The 18,443-nt window shown below is 38.9% G+C and overlaps 3 protein-coding genes across 3 annotated transcripts; all 3 read left to right on the plus strand.

The window, feature by feature from the left end:
- The first annotated feature begins 1,815 nt into the window (after positions 1-1,815).
- Positions 1,816-5,762, plus strand: yju2 (YJU2 splicing factor homolog). The gene is made up of 8 exons (XM_042388532.1): positions 1,816-1,955; positions 2,250-2,350; positions 3,181-3,325; positions 3,706-3,840; positions 3,927-4,108; positions 4,236-4,380; positions 5,073-5,244; positions 5,399-5,762. The coding sequence occupies exons 1-8, from the start codon at positions 1,932-1,934 to the stop codon at positions 5,518-5,520; spliced, it is 1,026 nt and encodes a 341-aa protein (XP_042244466.1). The 5' UTR covers positions 1,816-1,931; the 3' UTR covers positions 5,521-5,762.
- A 996-nt stretch (positions 5,763-6,758) lies between these two features.
- shda (Src homology 2 domain containing transforming protein D, a) lies at positions 6,759-14,095 on the plus strand. Its single transcript, XM_042389307.1, has 8 exons — positions 6,759-7,099; positions 8,343-8,592; positions 8,816-8,917; positions 9,113-9,275; positions 9,734-9,991; positions 10,089-10,263; positions 10,625-10,744; positions 12,901-14,095. The coding sequence occupies exons 2-8, from the start codon at positions 8,347-8,349 to the stop codon at positions 13,085-13,087; spliced, it is 1,251 nt and encodes a 416-aa protein (XP_042245241.1). The 5' UTR covers positions 6,759-7,099; positions 8,343-8,346; the 3' UTR covers positions 13,088-14,095.
- Positions 14,096-14,900: 805 nt separating this feature from the next.
- Positions 14,901-17,152, plus strand: theg (theg spermatid protein). The gene is made up of 5 exons (XM_042436740.1): positions 14,901-14,967; positions 15,883-15,958; positions 16,034-16,095; positions 16,190-16,247; positions 16,923-17,152. The coding sequence occupies exons 2-5, from the start codon at positions 15,897-15,899 to the stop codon at positions 17,056-17,058; spliced, it is 318 nt and encodes a 105-aa protein (XP_042292674.1). The 5' UTR covers positions 14,901-14,967; positions 15,883-15,896; the 3' UTR covers positions 17,059-17,152.
- The last annotated feature ends 1,291 nt before the right edge of the window (positions 17,153-18,443 follow it).

Raw genomic sequence — 18,443 nt, forward strand, 5'->3', positions numbered from 1 at the left:
CCTTTGTGAACACCAACCCTCTCACGTCACCTCTGATCAATAAAACTGAAATCAGACCTCAGGTTAACCCACATTTACACCAATCTGTAATCAGGATCCAATTTCCTTGTGTAGGAATAACCTTAACCAACCCCTAAAGCAATATCTGTGGCTGGCAGGCTCGTGTTTGCACATCAACCATGTCAGGGACCCCATGTCATTGACAAATTGCTTTACCCCTGAGAGGCCATTACTCCACCATTTTGATCATATCCTGCGCTGTCTCCTGAGAAAGTCAAATAAAATCAGCAAAATGAGGGCAGTGGTAAATACATAAAGCCTGTGACTCACTCAGGTTGAATTAAATAAATGGAAAAAAAATCATTCTCATCTCTTTTTGTGTGTGTGAGTGCCTGTGTATAAAAATGAACAAAACATATTCATAAAATAAAACATGTATAAGGAGGTGAATATGCTGATTTGTATAGTTTTTAGTATATGATATTACAGATGCATTAAAATCTCATTTAAGAACTTTACCATACCCCAGTGACTGATAACTCATTTGCTTATTCAGTGACATGGAGGCTTGATGAATAAAATGATAACTCGCCAGTCTCCGTTGTCTTACATAACGTATTTGTTTATTCTGGTACCAGGAAGCAAAACACACACAAGGTATTTAAGTTCTACACCAGATCAAGAGTTTTATGCAAAAGCAGAGAAAATAACAAGGTCACAAAGGGGCATCTATGTTCTTCAATATCTCTAGTTAGAGCCAGTTTCCTATACACACTCACAAAGAAGGTGCGGGTGACAAGGTCTTCTTATCTTTAGAGCTGGACTTTCTGTCCCTCGTTAGTATGTCAAAGTTGTGATGACCTTAAATTACACAAAACATCTTGACATAACCGTGATTCATGTCTTACTTACACTGTCTGAGTTTCCACCACAAGGTGTAAGGAGGGCAAAATAAAAACAAAACAACAAGAGGACATATTGGTTGAGGGAAGAGGGAATAATCCACTAACCATGTGTATAAAATAATGCACAAGAAAACAATCATTTTCCATCAAATGTAAAGTGAAGCCATAAAAAAGGAACAATTGTGATACAGGTTCAAGGAAGTGTTGAAATAAGTAACATAAGTGTAGTCTGTAAAAGTGATATGTTTTTAACTTAATCTATGCTCCACTGCGAATACATTTCTCTATAATATCTACCATGGGAATGGTGTTACTTCCGTGACAGAAGCTTTACTTTCACCCTTGTTTAACTAATGAGGAATTTTAGTTTGCAATTTATCAGCATGGAGTGCCTGAAATATTATCCAACATCACCTCTTACTGTTGATTATGTTCTCTTGGCCACAAATGTGTCAGATGAGACTTTTCTTAACTCTGAGGTCCAATCGGATTCTTTTATGTTTATAAATTCTTAGAGAATAAACCAAAGAGTCCTTTTTTATTGTCCTATTGATTTACACAACTGCTCAAAGAAAATGTCATACAATAAATATGAAGCTATCATGTGTCTACCATGCCCCAGATTTGTTTTTATATGAGAAAAGAAAATCAGATGAGAAACTCCAACTTTATTGAATTAAACCTGTTGAAGGAGAGATTACCACAGAAAAATCCTTATTTGTAATAATGCACGATGATTAATAATGTTTTGACAATTTTCAACTATATTCTTCCATACTACATTTTTAATTATAGTTTTGACGCTTCAATGCCATTAAATAAAAGAGTATAATATTTTTTGTTTTGTTTTGTTTTCGTAGGTACTCAGTGGTTCCGCAGGGGGGCAGCAACTCACTTTGAGGCACGGAAACTGACAAATGTGACAACCGGAAGTTTACAATGCAGATTAGTAGCTAGCAGTGCCTCCAACAGAATTACACTTTTCAGCGGTTTGTTTTCCACGTTTAGTTTACAACAAAAGCAACAATGTCTGAAAGAAAAGTATTGAATGTAAGTATATGACCTCCAACGGTGTACTTCTTGTAGGGTAGTTTAAAATAGTCAACGGTGGCGTATGAGCTAAAGAAATAAAGCATGCTAACGTTAGCCGTTAGCTATAAGTTAAAGTAGTGAGGTCGTGTTCATTACTATATAATGTCTTAACTGCTCATATTGACTTCTAAAACACATCATGTGTCAACAAATCATACTTTATTGGTCACATTGCCTTAGATAGTTTTGTTCCAAGTTCAGACTTGTTAGTAACGTTTGAGTCAATTCACATATGCGCTTTCTCCTCTGCAGAAATACTACCCTCCGGATTTTGATCCATCCAAAATCCCCAAACTTAAACTCCCCAAAGATCGACAGTATGTGGTCAGATTGATGGCTCCGTTCAACATGAGGTACGTTTATCTAATACATGTGTGTCAGTGAGTGTTTCAGGATTCACCTTTCATCATGCTGGATCGAGTTTTTAACACGCTGTTTAATGAGCTCTTTGCAATACGTAAACATAAACAACATAAGTGTTACAACACAGTACTGTGCAAAAGTAGAAGTTAGAGCTGCAACTAACAATTATTTTCATTATCAATCAATCTGTTGATTATTTTCGAGGTTAATTGATTTGTTGTTTGGTCCTTAAAATGTCAGAAAATGGTGAAAAATGTCAATGACTGTTTCCCAAAGCCCGAAATGACGCCCTCAAATGTCATTTCATGTTTGTCAATATTTTTATTATGTACCATCATGGTAAACTACTCTGTCTTTCATATTGCTGTTTTTCAAATGTCAGAGCTGCAAGTGTTATTTAAAATGTTATTTATTGAAAACCTGATCATTCTGATGTTCTTCTCTGAGTCATGGTTCGATCCCACCTGCAGGCATCTTTAATCTTGGTAGAATCATAATACAATTCAGATTCCAGCAATTTTTCTGTAATGCGGCGCAATTTCTGCATATGATTCTTTATCATGTGGTTGGTTGTGCTTCCATACACCACTGAGATGGAGGATATTCTTTATTTAAATACATTGTAAAACTGAATGAGTAAATGCTGTCTCTGTGTTTGACAAGTTGTCAGAGAAAGTAAAGCTCCTCTTGAGCTCTCTTGGTGGATCCCAGTAATGCTACAATGCAATAACTACTGTATGTCTTTGTGACCTCTTGGTGATTACTGGAATCAATCCTGTGGCTGTGGTGTCATTAGTGTTGCCTCTCTGCTTGTTTGCAGGTGTAAAACATGTGGTGAGTACATCTATAAGGGGAAGAAGTTCAATGCAAGAAAGGAGACTGTTCAGAATGAACTGTACATGGGACTGCCCATCTTCCGTTTCTACATCAAATGTACTCGGTGTCTCGCTGAGATTACGTTTAAGGTGAGTGTTTAATGCTCTGCTTCTCTTACTGTGCAACACCTCTTTCCAACTGCTGCGTCATTACATCATTAGAAGCTGTTAAGAGTGCTGTTAATAACTGTTGTAAATAATGTATTATCTCTCAGACTTCGGATCAGATGCTCGGATCTGTATTAAAAATTCAATCCAATTTTAATTTATTGTAAATTTGTTTTTGTTTTTTTAACCTGACTGAGTGAACCGTACAAAAACTCCAATGTTCATGTATCCTGTCCTTGTGCAAATGGCAATAAAGTCTCTTGAATCTTGAATCTTATAGTGTCATTTATTAAAATAGGACAAAGTTAAATATAGAACTGTGTCAGTTTAATGTCTGAATGATCTTCATGTTGTGACTACAGACCGACCCAGAGAACACAGACTACTCCATGGAGCACGGTGCGACACGAAACTTCCAAGCAGAGAAACTTATTGAGGAAGAAGAGAAAAGAATCCAGCAGGAGAGGGAAGAGGAGGAACTGAACAACCCCATGAAGGTCAGTGTGTAAACATCAGCTACTGTTATTGAGCTGTATCCAGGCTTTGGGAACGAGGAGTTGATCGTTTCCCACTCATCGACCAGGTGTTGGAGAACCGCACACGGGATTCCAAGATGGAGATGGAGGTTTTGGAAAACCTCCAGGAGCTGAAGGAGCTGAACCAGAGACAGGCTCAGGTGGATTTCGAGGGAATGATCGACAAGTACAGAGAGCTGGAGAAGAGGGAGAAGGAAAGGGAGAAAGAAGAGGATGAGAGAGAAACAAAGTGAGTGTGATCTGTGCCTACGTGTCTAAATAAGTTTTATCTGTCATGTGTATTCTTCTCGTAATCAATGTTAACTCGTCTTATAGTCACTAAAAACTCAAAACTGAATGTGTCACTTGTTTCACAGAGAGATGTTGGATCGTGTCCTTGTGAAAAGACTCAGAGACAGTGATTCTGAGAGTGAGGAGGAGAGCAGCAGTACACAGTCACAGGGGTCCAGTACAGACAAACCAACAGACATTCTCACCACTGACAAACCCACAGAGGCACAGGTACATATGATATTCAATGAAGTATGTGTCCCTGATCAAATGCTGTGCAAATAATTTGGTGCGAATGGCATTTGCAAATCTTTGTCAAGGTTTGTTTGAGTGCCAGATTGTCGGATTCCTATATGGAACAATACTGGTTGTTTTTAGAAATTTCAGATAACCATAGAAACTACCCTCAGGTCCCACAAAAGTATGGAAAAGTGAAAATTAAATTTCAAGGACTTTAAAATGTTAGTGTGTTCAATATAGGGAAATATCTTATTTTTACTGCATAAAGAGACAAAAATCTTGCAGGATGAGTAATATAAAATGCAGATAATTTGTCTTGTTGTGTATACTTCCCATTTGCCATTGTCATTTTTCTTACATAGTTTAGGACTTTCATAAGAAACAGTATGTGAAGTGTTAGTAGACCCTACACCCATGTTAGAAGCTTTATGAGCATTTTAGCCAAATTGGAGCCAGATTTTGAGATGTTTCACTGGGTAAGTGAAAATTTTGACCTGCTAATGGCACTAGATGAAAAGTCAGGGATCACGAGTCATAACAAGTCAGCAGGGAACCATGAATGTCTGTACAAAATTTCATGGCAGTCCATCCGATAGTAGTCTTTCAGTCTGGATGCTGAAACACGACAACTTGAAGATGGTGTGAGGAGGGTAAAGAAGATTGTCTCTTGCTGTGTTTCACAGGGAACCTCAGCTGGAGGAGTGAAGAGGGCCAAGGTGGAGAGCTGGGAGAGGAGTGTGGGGACGCTGAGTGGTGGTGGGGCACTAGGATCCCTGGTTGTACGAAAGAAACCAGCAGCAGCTGTAAATAAACCCAGTCCAGTGGCTGCGCCTGCTGCTCTCTCCTCACGATCAGGTAACACATCAGTGTCTCTCACAGTTTTACATGATGGCTTGTTTAGGATCTCTAGTTTTTGGGACACACAACTGACTTTAGCTGCTTGTTCATATTATTAATGAAAAGTCAGCATATGATTTAGAAGACAGTCATCCTGTTTCTTGTTTTACAGATTCAAAGGCATCGACTGCTGGCTCCACTAATGCTTCAAAGCCTGTAACCACACAGAACGGCTCATCATCTCTCAGCCTGCTGGGGATGTATTCAGACAGCGACAGCAATGACAGCGAATGAGAGAACGATGCTTGGGATGGATTTTGACTTGAGTGATTGACACACCATTGTATGAATGATGCAGAAAGGAATATATTATATATGGACCTTATTGCAATCCTGTACAGAAGCAAATGATTACAAATCAACATGTTGGTGGGCAGCCATTAGCAGGGATAGTTTTGTCTGCTGTCCATATCCAGTGAAACAACAGTGTCCCTCGATGTATATTTTAGTGTTTATTAAAATCTGTTTTGCTTTAACTCTTTGTCCTTGAAATGCTTTGACATCATACACATACAAACAATTGTAAAAGTGGGATCCGAATACTTAGTTCTCATAGTTTTGTGCTGAAGATTAGAAAAGCAAGAATATGACTATAACTACAAACTATTTGGAGTATTATAAATGTATGAAAGAGCTTATTGAAAACAGTGGAAATTTGATATTTTACTGAGTTCATAATGTCGATTTTATGTAATTCAACATTTGATCTATTTAAAAAATGGGAGCGAGGCGAATTCCACGTGAAAATGTTTGATTTGCGTTATATTAAAGGTGGGATATATAGATGAATTCTGATAATACTGATATCAAAATAATGGGTTTTTATATTTTTTTTTGTTATACTATGACAGCTTTAAAGGTGATCTTGACTACTTTCAAGAGACCTACTGTACAAGGTCAAGAACAAACTGTTCTGTCCTTAATGACGAAACAGTCTCAAGATCCACTTGTTCTGAGGCTTTCAAGTATATTATACAGTCTTCATCAGCAGATGGAGTCTGCCCAGTTATGGAGCTGTAGAGGTTCAAACTTTATATTATTAATTTGAACATTATCTTAATTAGCATGATCATTTGTGTACGTTACTCACCTTATCTTTTCCTGATACGAGAAGCTGCCTCACAGCCAAGTAGGGCTGCAAATAACAATTATTTTTTATTAATCTATCGATTATTCTCTCAATTAATCGATTAGTTGTTTGGTCTATAAAATGTCAGAGTAGTCAATCTGAACAAATTAACAATAATGAAAGCAGTAAAACCACTTATAATCTCTTTCATCCCTGTCTCAGATTTAATTCAGGCATACAATACCACTTTTTGCCCAGCAGATGTCGCCATTTTGAAAGTATCAAATACATCGAAACAGTGACCCATATTTAATGAAATTGTTTCATATTGACTCAGTGCTTCAGAAAACTTAATTTCCCCCATCACTACCTTACTCTTGTTATATCTTTATTCTTCTGTGGTGCGTTTGTGGGAGCTAACACCAAGACAAACTCACTGCATGTCTGCATACTTGGCTAAGAAGCAGATTCTGATCTTATCTATCCATCTATATTAAGGTCGACCCACTAAAAATATGTCTCTACTCCCCTTTAAGCCAGCGAGTGTTGTGTCGGGGACCGTCTGCTCTACAGTCTGGTCCAGCTAACATTAGCTGTCGGACCTGCTTGTCTCAGGAGCAGCTGGACGGATTTCACGGGCAACAATGTTTTCTTTTTAGATCAGACAACGTTATAACGAAACGCTGGATGGTAACCAGAAAGATATTTAAGTCTAACGGGGAACCGCCAATGCAAAGAAAGAGGGTGAGCCTTTACAAGTTAACTATCGGTTGAGACGCTTCGACGTTAGCTGCGGGTATCTAGCTAACTGGGCTAACTTAGCTTTGGCGTATTGACAGAGCGGTGACTGAAAGAGTCTTAACTTTGTTAAATAAGTAATATTATCAACAGCAAGATTGGTCTATTAGCTTGGTGCTGATATTTTGGAAGTAAACGTTATCTTTAAATCAACTGTTATCGATAAGTGATTGATTGAAATCCTAAAATAATGCTAACAAGCAGTTGTGATTGGTTTCTGTGATTGGATTTAGCAAGCTAGCTGGTTAGCATAAACAAAACCCAATTTTACCCCAGCTTTACCTGATAAAAAGTCATCAGACTTTACAAGCTGGTGTTTTCGTTGGACCTGTTGATTATTTTTTCTAATGTCAATACTTTTTTCTGCAGGCCACAGTTCAATCTTTGGTAGGAGGGTTAACAACTCCAACAAGTTAATATTAGCTAAAGTAAACATACTAACGTTAATACTCATACTAATAACTGTACTACTACCAATCATGCTAACTTATAGCCCGCTTTTTGTTTACATCTGGAACAATTAGTCGATCATAATCGTGTACGTAATTTTATTAAGTAAAACTACCAAACATTTCCATGTTCCAGCTTCACTATTGTGAGGGTTTGCTGCTTTCCTTTGTCTTATGTGATGGTGGACTGGAGATCTTTTTGTGTTGGAAAAGCAAGCAAAACCCGGGCTTAGTAAATTACTATATAACTGTATTCTAAAAGTCTATAGAGTAATTGATTGATCCAGAATATAATCAGATATAGTCAGATTACTCGATGATGAAAACAATCCTTTGTTGCAGCCCTACTGAAATAATAAGTGTCCCTTCTCAAGGCTACTGGATTGTCAATTGGCTGGTATTGATATTAATTTATCTCTGATCCATCTAGGATTTCAACCACATTAGACTGTAGGTGTCTCCATTTATTTTGCATATAGTTTAGTGCTAATGTTTAAATGTTAAAATGGCCATGGCAAGACACCAGTGTCAACAGTAATGTGTTAAAATAGCTTTCTCGGTTTGATCAAGTGCCATAAAACCTAATGTATTCAATATATAAGGTGAAACAGAAAATTTAAGCTGATTTTAAGTTTGACTAACATTATAAAAGTAAATTAACAGGTGAAAGATTGAATAAATTTAGTTCTCTAACTATGCCACCCTAAAGTATTCTGCTCAATCTGTCATTTTGTTCCCAGATCCATGGCAAAGTGGCTGAAGGACTACCTAAACTTTGGCAACAGGCGTGACCCTCCACAGCCCCCCAGGCCAGATTACAGCGAGAGTGAAATTTTGAGGGCCTACAGAGCTCAGAAAGAGCTGGATTTTGAGGACCCGTACCAGTGCTCTGATAAGGAGCTCCACAATGGTGGTTTCAGCTCCTGTAGTGCAACAGTGAGCCTCCCCTCATTCCCTGCATTTGGTTCAGGGCTGCCTAATGGTGTGGAGGTATGACATGCATGTTTTTGCAGTTTTGTATACATAAATTATGTGTCTATTATATGCCAGATACCCTGTGTCCCTAGATAATTTTACTGTTGGATAATATAGACTGTTTTTTCTCCTAAATCTCCCTTTGATTCCTCCTTGTGAACACATTATGGCTGATACATATTGAAGTCATGTTTGAATTAATACTGAAAGCCTGTTGTTTCTATATCTGATTGTCCAGGTTAAATTGGTGTCCCCCAAACACAGACTAATTAAAGTGGATTCTCAGGAGTTTGGTCGCTGTAAAGTCCCCCTTAGTCCTGTGACTATTCAAGAGGAACCTGTAAGAACTGTTTTTATTTGTGTTCTGCTTCATTTTCCTTGATGTTTCTCCCTTACCCTTGTATTCGGTCTCATTCACTCAATCTTTCACACGCTTAAATAAACAAACACACATTCTGACACAGTCTTCCCTGCAGTCCATCACGTTGTCCCATCTAATTTGTTTGACGCCTGTTGTTTCTCTCTCCCTCTCAAGGTGGTTCCCTCTGCCCCAGCAGCGTCAGACGCTGATACAGATTACTCTGACCCATTTGATGCCCGTCCAGACCCAAGACCACGACCAAACTGGGAGCCCAAAGCTGCACCAACAGACTGCTGCAGCTACATGGAGCCATTTGAGGCTCAACGGATCATTTCAGGTTTATTATTAGACATTTATATCTCACAAGTCAGTCAACTCTTAATTAAATGGTATTGTTTACATAAAGGGTCACATACAGTGACATTTCTCATCAATTGCAGTTTCTGTGCCTTCTAAATGTCACTTCTCAGCTATGTTTTTTTTTTTTTTTTTAAAAATCATGAAAATCCAACAAAGTCAAAGCAGTAATCCTTACTGAGTAAGACATCACATTAATCTTCAATCTACAAATAACAACTTTGAGGTAACTGTGCTTGGTTACAGTAAGAACAAATATCAGACAAGGATCTTTTGCTTTTCATTACCCCATTGCTCCAAATTTGAATTTTCTGGTACCATATTTTCAGTTTTAAGCAAAGTTTTTGCAAACTAATCACACTCTTTATAGCTTGTTTTACTGCTTATTTTAATATTTGCAGAAATTAATTTACTTTGTGTGTTTTTTTTCCTCTGTAGAAATGCAACACAGAGTGATTACGAACAGGTCTGGGAGTGGAGATGGTGCCCAGTTATATGATAACCCATACGAGGAGAGGACTCGTCACCACATCCGAGCTGCTCCAACAGCACAGCAGCAACCCCAGAGGGTCGAGGGTGGTCTTCTCCTGGTAGACAGCAGGGAGAGCAGGCTGCCTCAGGATGACGAGAGGCCAGCTGATGAATATGACCAGCCCTGGGAGTGGAAGAAGGACAACATCTCTAAAGCTCTAGCAGGTAAATTGGTGTTTCTCATAAGTGTATTCCTGTAACAAATGTGTCTTGGGCTTGTTTTTTTTAAACTAATATGATGTTCCTCTCTTTATGTCCATAGTTCAGTTCGAAGGGGCAGAAAGGGAGCGTTCACGGGCTCAGACAGAACAAACCAGGCTTCCCAAGACGGGCACTACATCTACCACAGCAGACTCGACTACACTCCGTCTGGTTGGTGACACGCCTTCTCTCTTGGGAGAGAGAGTGGATCCATTTCTGCCACTAGAGAGCCAAGTGTAAGTGGACATCTGCTATCTTAATATAGTGTTTCCCCATTTTGATCGGGTAGCAGTGATTGTTTGTCTCCTACACAAGTTTCAATTTCACATTGCTGACTTAATAATCTCCTTAATCAGATTTTGTTGCTTGTAAACTTGTATACTAGGAATTTAAAGTTTTAATATGTCTTACTGTATTATCCCAGTCAGTTGTTGACTGGATTGAATTTTTTGTGCTTGGTACGCAGCTCAGCTTTGCAAGGTTTAGCCCCTTTGACTTGCTTTGCTGGTTGCATCTGGAAAATAGAATCAACAGATGAACCCATAATGAAAATGATTGTTAGTAGCAGCCTTAGTCATGTTTGCTGATCACCTGCAGATGGTACCATGGATCTCTGAGCCGTTCAGAGGCAGAGACTCTGCTGACTCTGTGCAAGGAGAACTCCTACCTGGTGAGGAACAGCCAGTCCTGCCGGAACGACTACTCGCTCTCACTCAGGTAGACACGGCTCACTTTCTTGTGTCATTTACCGCACATACTGGGCCAATACTGACATCTTATATCTGTACTGGATGAGAACATACACATTCCCCTTATACTGTCCTAAGTTGAAACATCACTGCAATCTCTTAAAGGGGAATTCTACCCCAGTGTGCCACACTGCACTGCGCTGTTTCCAAAATTATCTGATCTAGTTTTTGTCCCATTTGGGTATCGTCATGGTCTGTGGGTGGTGAGAGAATCTTCTCAGATATGAGCCCTGAAGCAACTTCTAATTGTTCACAATCTTCCCACCCAACCACATTATCTGTGTTGCTCTCCCCCCCCCCCCCCCCCCTGCTCTCTGTGTGTTCTCAGCCTTTATGAATAATCAGCATGAAAGCAGCTGTTTTCAGAAAGACTATCTGCATACTGGGAATTGCTTTTATCCTCACATCTGTACTCTTTTGAACCAGTGAGGAGTGAAGCGCAGTAATTTGATTGGATTGTACTCAACTCAAAGCCCTCATGTGTAGCCAACATAAATCAATAAAATAATCGAACAATGCAGGATTATACCTACAGTTTAGATGAGTATAGGGGCTGGGTTACACTAGAAAAGAACTCGTTTGTACAATGTATTTGTCCGGCCTGTGACCGTGTGAATTGGGTGTTAATGTCAGATCGTCCATTTCAGAAAGTTACAGAAATTGTCTGATAAAGCCCCCCAATCAAAATGCAATCAAAGGCAATCAAAATCATTGAATATCATACAGTGAATTAAAAACATGATACATACCTTGAGTAAATACTCTAAACACACAGTCCACATATACCTGGAGCTTTCCACCATATCCCACAGCCTTCTTCAAGTGAATATAACTTGCTAAGTCATCACACAACCTCAGTATATGATTCAGTCATACTATCACTTGACCAAATCCTGTACTGAGGTGAGCACATTCAATCATTTAATTCACTGAAGAAGCCCGTGGGATAGGGTCGAAAGCTCAAGATTACACAGGTAAGTGGCCTGTGTTTAGAATATTTAAAGCTGGAGTGCAGGACTTTTGTCTCCCCCTTCTGGCAGTGAGTAAAGGGGGGCACTGGGCTGCGATTGCCTGACACAGGCATGCATACCCTGAATGACAGGCACACAGAGAGGGTCGGTAAAAACAGATATGTTTTGACAGTTCATCAGCCCAAAAGCATGTTTTTTCCACCAGTATTTGTCCCAGTATGCCCGATGGCCAGTACATACTGGCTGTAACCGACTGTTGGGGTTGTAAAATGGTGGATAAATTGTTTTGAGCATAACAAAACCCCTTGTGAAATGACTCATTCCACTATCGGAATTTGAACCATTCGGCCTGATAGCATTTGGAAAGTTTAGTAGAGCCGCACGATTAACAGCCAAACAGCCAGCGCAGGATTTAAAAACTCTGTATACTGTGAAATACAGAGACATTTATCTGGTGGTGATAGGCTTAATCAACATTGTGTGAACTCATTTGTCAAGGGCTTGAATCTAACGGATATTCATTTATATGTAAAAGTTCCACACTGCAGGTTTAACACACTGTTCAAAACACATCTAAGAGTTATCTAGGACCCTAACAAGATTAATTGTAAGTCAAAATAATGTGATAAATGACTCAAGTTTTGTGAATAAAAGTGAAGGATTTTTACTCTTATTTTTCACTTTAAGCTGTTATGATGATGAATACAAGCTCAGCTCTATAAAAAGCCCGCTCTGATAAAAGACTACCAAGTCCCCTTGCAAATGATTGTCACAACAACCTTCTAAAACTCAACAGATCTACATCAAAGGGAGGAGCAGAGATTCAGTTACTGTTAAAATGTCAACTCTCAAAACTGTCTCCGCTTGCTAGTTCCTATTACAGTACATCCTTTTTGGCAATGCACCGACTTTTGTCATTTTCTCACCTCTGAACCCTAATTGTTTTCAATAACTTGACATGTCTCTTCCAGATGATGTTACTTACACACTGCCACAAGATATCTTTGTCTCGCTGTGAGCATTTGGTCTGAAACAGCTTTTATGATTCCAATCCAGTGTAGTTCTGTAAACATCACAATTAATATTCTAGTTGAATTGAAATCGGATGAGCAAACAATAATCCCTCCTTCGCCCTTCTCTCTCCCTCTCTCAGGAGTTGCAAGGGCTTCATGCATATGAAGTTCACTCAGTCTGCAGACGGGCGCTACGTGCTCGGGGAGAACAGCCCTCCCTTCTCAACCATCCCCGAGGTCATCCACTACTACACCACACACAAGCTGCCAATCAGAGGAGCTGAGCACATGTCCCTACTGTATCCCGTCATAGTGCAGACCCTCTGACACTGACACACACACACAAACATAACACTCTTTCTCTTGGTGCTACTGAATACAATATATACTCATATTTGCCCCTTTCATACATGCCTTTCCACTGCCATCTTAACCTTCACTGCTCACATGAGATTGGACTGTTTGGTGCCATCTTTTCCTTTTGCCGTTTACCATAACCCCAATAGCTACACTGGCAGCTAAATAAGACAGCTCAGTGCCTCGTGAACCTATGCCTGTGAACTGGTTTTGCCACTGACATCCCTGTTTTAATATCATACTTTTAGGTCGAAGATAAAAACCGAAACTTTAGTCTTGAGGTGTCTTGAGACGGTAGAATCTACAGAACATTGCATGGAGATTGGCTCTCATACTGCTGTGCAGAGATGGACTGTGCTATCTGCTCATTTTTAAAGGATAATACAGGTGTTTTCTTTTAAGTTTGTGCCAATCATCTAGATTGACTGTTTCAGCCAAGGCAACAGTTTTTTTTTTTTCATGTGAATTTTTAAAATGACAGAAATCAAACAAACAGGACAATGGAGGTGGAGTGCGGAGAGTTAAAATAGATGTAGACACTAGAAGGTGCAGTAGAAAATGTGCTGTAACTACAAACAACACTGTTATTATCCTTTAAGTGTTAGTTACCAATACCAATCACACACTACATTTTTAAACCATAGCTGTGTGTTAGCACTGGGTTTCTCTGTGCGTTTCAGAGGCCTGTGAATGTTATACGATGCTGTAGCTGCTTGCCTGCAGTGCTCTCCTCAGTTCATCATGTTATGTGTGAACACAAACTGACAAGACAGACATGACTTGTTAACTTCACATGATAACAGACTCCTGCAATACTAGTTTCTAGAATAAAAACTGCAGTATTATATTGAAAGCTTGTGGCTTTGTGATCATGACTATTAAAAAGAAGAAAAAAAAAAAAGCTTTGGTAGATTATTTACTGTGCTGTTTTATAAGATTTAAAATGTGTTGAAAATAAAGGTGTTGTCTGTTTTTAAATTGTCTGTGTGTCATTTAATTTTGATTTTTAGATTTTTTTGAAACCAGTTTTTCATTGCATGTTAGGCTTCATAACCCATCATATGACCATAGCACATCATATAACCATTTAAAATGCATTGTTGAGGAAGACCAAGAGTTGAAGGTGAGGCAAATATGTAATTAAAGGGAAGTTAAAGGTGCTGCTCCTGCATGTTTGTTTACATCAATTTTGGGTTAATTAGGTTGAGGTGTATCATCTCATAAAGTGTAAAATGATGAGTTTAAACATGTTGATGTTAGCCTGCTTTCTTTAAAATGTGACATTGAATGAGTGATGCACTACAGCCATAGAAAGATGCTGTCTATTGCAGATTAAATTACTATTGTGTTTCTTCAGTTAAATATTCTTATTATTCGTTTTAACTTACAGAAGTGATGCTTTAGAGGCTAATGATTTTAACATACTTAGCCAACATTTCATTAGAACCAGAACAAAAACTCAGAGGGTTCACTCTGCTCCTCTTTCCAGTAAGATAGTATATATACTGATCTTGCACCACAATATTCCCGGTTTTGTGACATAATTTATTGCAAGGATGTTTTTTTGTTTGTTTTTTTGTTTTGGCTAAATGAAAATCAGTGTTATTCCAATTCAATAAACTGGTAAGAAAGCGTGGCTGCTCATCTGCTCATTGGTTGAATGATTGAGGAATATCTACCTGCGAGCAGCGGGAAAGGTAGAGTTGGGCATCTTCAGTCACTCTGCACATATACGATCTTTGGTATATTCTACCCCTCGGGCGCCACCTGATACCATAGCAACCGGCTGGTGTCGGTGTCACCGGAGAGAACAGCGACTGCAGGACAGGTAAACATTGTGGCTTTTTCGAGTAAGTAAAAGTACATAAGTATTAGCAGGAAAATGTATTTAAAGTATTGAAATACTCATTTTGTCCCTGTGACTGATATATTATTATATATGACGTCATTAGATTATCAGTACTGAAGCATCAGTGTGTAAGCAGCATGTTACTGTTGTAGCTGCTGGAGGTGGAGCTAGTTTGAACTACTTAATGTACAGTTAGCTAGTTTGGTCCAGTGGTTCCCAACCTAGGGACTGGGCTCCTCCAAAGGGTCACCAGATAAATCTGAGGGGTCATGAGATGATTAATGGCGGAGGAAAGAAGAAAAAACAAAGTTCTGATACACAAATCTGTTTTCAATTTTTGGCATTTTTCTGTAATCTTTGATTTTTGTGAAATATTGGATCATTTGGACATTTACTGGAATGAAACCATTCTGAGGGAAAAATCACTATTTAGTGGAGCTGTTAACAACTCATAGACATCTGAAATGTGACCGCGACTACATGCTGCTTTTTGTAAGACATCAAAAGCCATATAGGTTGGAAACCACTGGTTTCATCTTTAACAATGTGCTGTATTTTAAAAGCTTGTTATATTATCCATTGTTTCTAATCTTCATCTGCAAAGTAACTACAGCTGTCAAATAAATGTAATGAAGTAAAAAGTATATTTTCCTCTGAAATGTAGTGGAAGTGTAAAATAGCATAACATGGAAATACTCAAGTAAAGTACAAGTACCTCAAAAAATGTATTTAAGTACAGTAAGTAAATGTACTTAGTTGCTTTCCACCACTGTGCTGTTGACAGGAGGATGTAACGTGTTCAAATGGAGTTAAAACAAAGTTTATGATGAGTAGATAATGCATAAAGTCTTTGAAGGCTGCTGATATTGTAATAAGTGGAAAATTTCAGCTGCTACGTGCTCTGTTCTCCATTCAGCTTCAATTGTTTCCATGGCAACTCGGACGCAGCAGCTTGCCCAGGCCAAACCCAACCGACTCAGATATCCAGACCGGTAGGCCTAAATGAACCCATCTTTGTCTCCTTGTCGCTCATCTTTCTCTGACTGGGCCTGTTTTCTATCTTCCAGTCGTTCTGTTTACTGGCTGGATAAACTGCCACCAGAGAAGACAGGACCCACCACCGAAATTGGTACACATCTCACCTTTTCTCTTCTGTATAAACAACAGCTTTTTTTCTGCTACTGTGTTTTTTTTTGTGATGCCATGATTGTGTTTCTTTATAGAGTTAACCCCTCGCTGGTCAGAGCTGTGTAGGAATAAAAAGTTCTACGCTCAAGTCACGTAAGTATAACTACTACTGCATGTGTAATTTCTTTTTTAGGTGCCTTTGACACTTCCTGCCTTGTCTGCTTTCTTAAAAATATTTTTCATTGTAAATAACTCAGTTGTCTATTTCTTTAATTCCTGTTTTATAATATTTCTTATTGTCAGTCATTAAATTTCAGACTTTTCCAGGATTTCATTGTTCTGTCTGTGACATATGTTGTGTTTTATTGTAGTATTTAGTATTATTTTTGTATAGTAGCGCTATGGAGCAATGTTTTTATGAGTTAGCCCCAGTTTTGTTTATTTGTGTGACCAAACCAATGGTTTCACACTTTTCCGCTGATCTACAGGTGGCAGTAAAGTGCCAATAAACACATCAATGCATCAGCAAAGGCAGGAAGGAAACTGGAAACTAGTGAACATGGACATAAACAATGCGGGATATAAAATATTCTATAAAAAAATCATCACTTTATAAATGCTTTATAAGGATGGAAATACATTAAACGTGTTTGTTAGACCTCAAGCAGAGGCATCCTGTGTTTATGTGAGAAACACTGAATGTAAACATTTAATACCTTTCAGATCTTTCTAAACTTATCTTCTCCTCCCTCCTATGTTTATCCTCCTTATTTTGTTTTCTTCCTCCATTCCTCTTTCCCCTTTCTTCATCTTCCTCTTTTATTTCAGTTACCCTTTCATGTCCCCCCCTTACGCTCCTTGTTATGTCACACTCTTCCTCTTGGCTTCATTTCTTCTCCTCTGCTTCCCGCTACAACCTGGCTATTGTTTCATTCACGCAGACTGTCTCCCGTATGGGAAGTGAGTGAATGGGCTCTCAGGGCTGTTCCATCTGAACGGCTGTGTAGACTGGCTCAGCCTCGGGCACCTGCAGTTGGCTGGCAGTCAGACCGCCCGCTGCTGTTTCCAGTGAGTGGCACATTCACTATTTCCTTAGAAATTCCTGTGTATTCAGAAGACCATGAGTTAGCTTGCCACAAGGTCTTTTAAACCCCACAGCTGGCTCATTAGAAAGTCTGAAAACTGAATTTTAAGGCTATAAAGGCCTTAAAGTTTGCCTTCGAGTCTGTCTTATTTTTGCTTTGTGTTGGTGCAGTTTTGTCACTTGCTTCTAATGACAGACCCCTGTGTGGTTTCACTGGTGTTAACTTCTCTGATTTTTGCAGTATTCAAGATTGTTTTCAGTTTAAGATGGTTTGATGTTTTTTCCTTAAGCAATAAGTACATCTTAAAAGTTTCACATTTGAACATATCATGCACATTTCCTGGTTGATCATTTTTTATTTTGGGTCTCTACTGGAATATCTTTGCATGATTTACAGTTCAAAAAACTCCTTATTTATGTTATGCTGGCCCTTAACAGCCCCTCAGTTCAGCCTCTGTCTGAAACAGGCCATTTTAGCTCCTGAGTCTTTAAGCCCCCCTCCCAATGAGCCCACTGTGATTGGCCAGCTCCAGGTAGCTGCCACTCAGCAAACTTCCGGTGGTTCCCGACGCTACTTAAACAAACTATAGTAGTCAGATTTCACTTCTTTTTCTCGTTCTTTACTCAAAATGGAAAGTTCTCAAATACATCCGCACATGTTCAAATCCCAAATCTGGTCCAAAAATAAGCGAATGGACAATGCAAATGACATGTGGAACATCCTTTGCAACAACCTTAACAACAAAAGCTACAGAACAGATGGCCATTTGTTGGCACGCCCGAACAATCTGATGTCATCACGAAGAGGAAGTAGAGGTAACTTTGCAAACAAAGTGTTCAGAGCAGGCTGAAGCTTGTCCTTTTGACTTTCAGGGAGCATTTTTATGTAAGTTCTCCTCAAGTTTTGAACCTTTGACCATGTTTAACATAGACATCTGACATTATAGTATTAAAATAGCAGATCACAAGAGGGATGATATGTCCCCTTTAACTTTCATGAATCTGTCTGCCTGAGACATAAAACCTCAAGTTTAAGGAAAGTGCAAGGATAACTAATCATTTAAGTTGTGCACTGACACATGTAATATATGAGTCTTGTAAGTTGCAGCAAACATGTTGTAGTAAAAATTTAGTCTGTACAAAAGTGGTGGACTGACCAACCTAATGACACAGCAACATTGTTGTACATAGAGCCAGCATCAAAAAATGTTTAAATGTCAACATCACCCTTTCTGTGTCAGTCGTTTTTGGAACTGCTTGGCATG

Source organism: Thunnus maccoyii, chromosome 16 (assembly GCF_910596095.1).
Source record: "Thunnus maccoyii chromosome 16, fThuMac1.1, whole genome shotgun sequence".
Taxonomy (NCBI): domain Eukaryota; kingdom Metazoa; phylum Chordata; class Actinopteri; order Scombriformes; family Scombridae; genus Thunnus; species Thunnus maccoyii.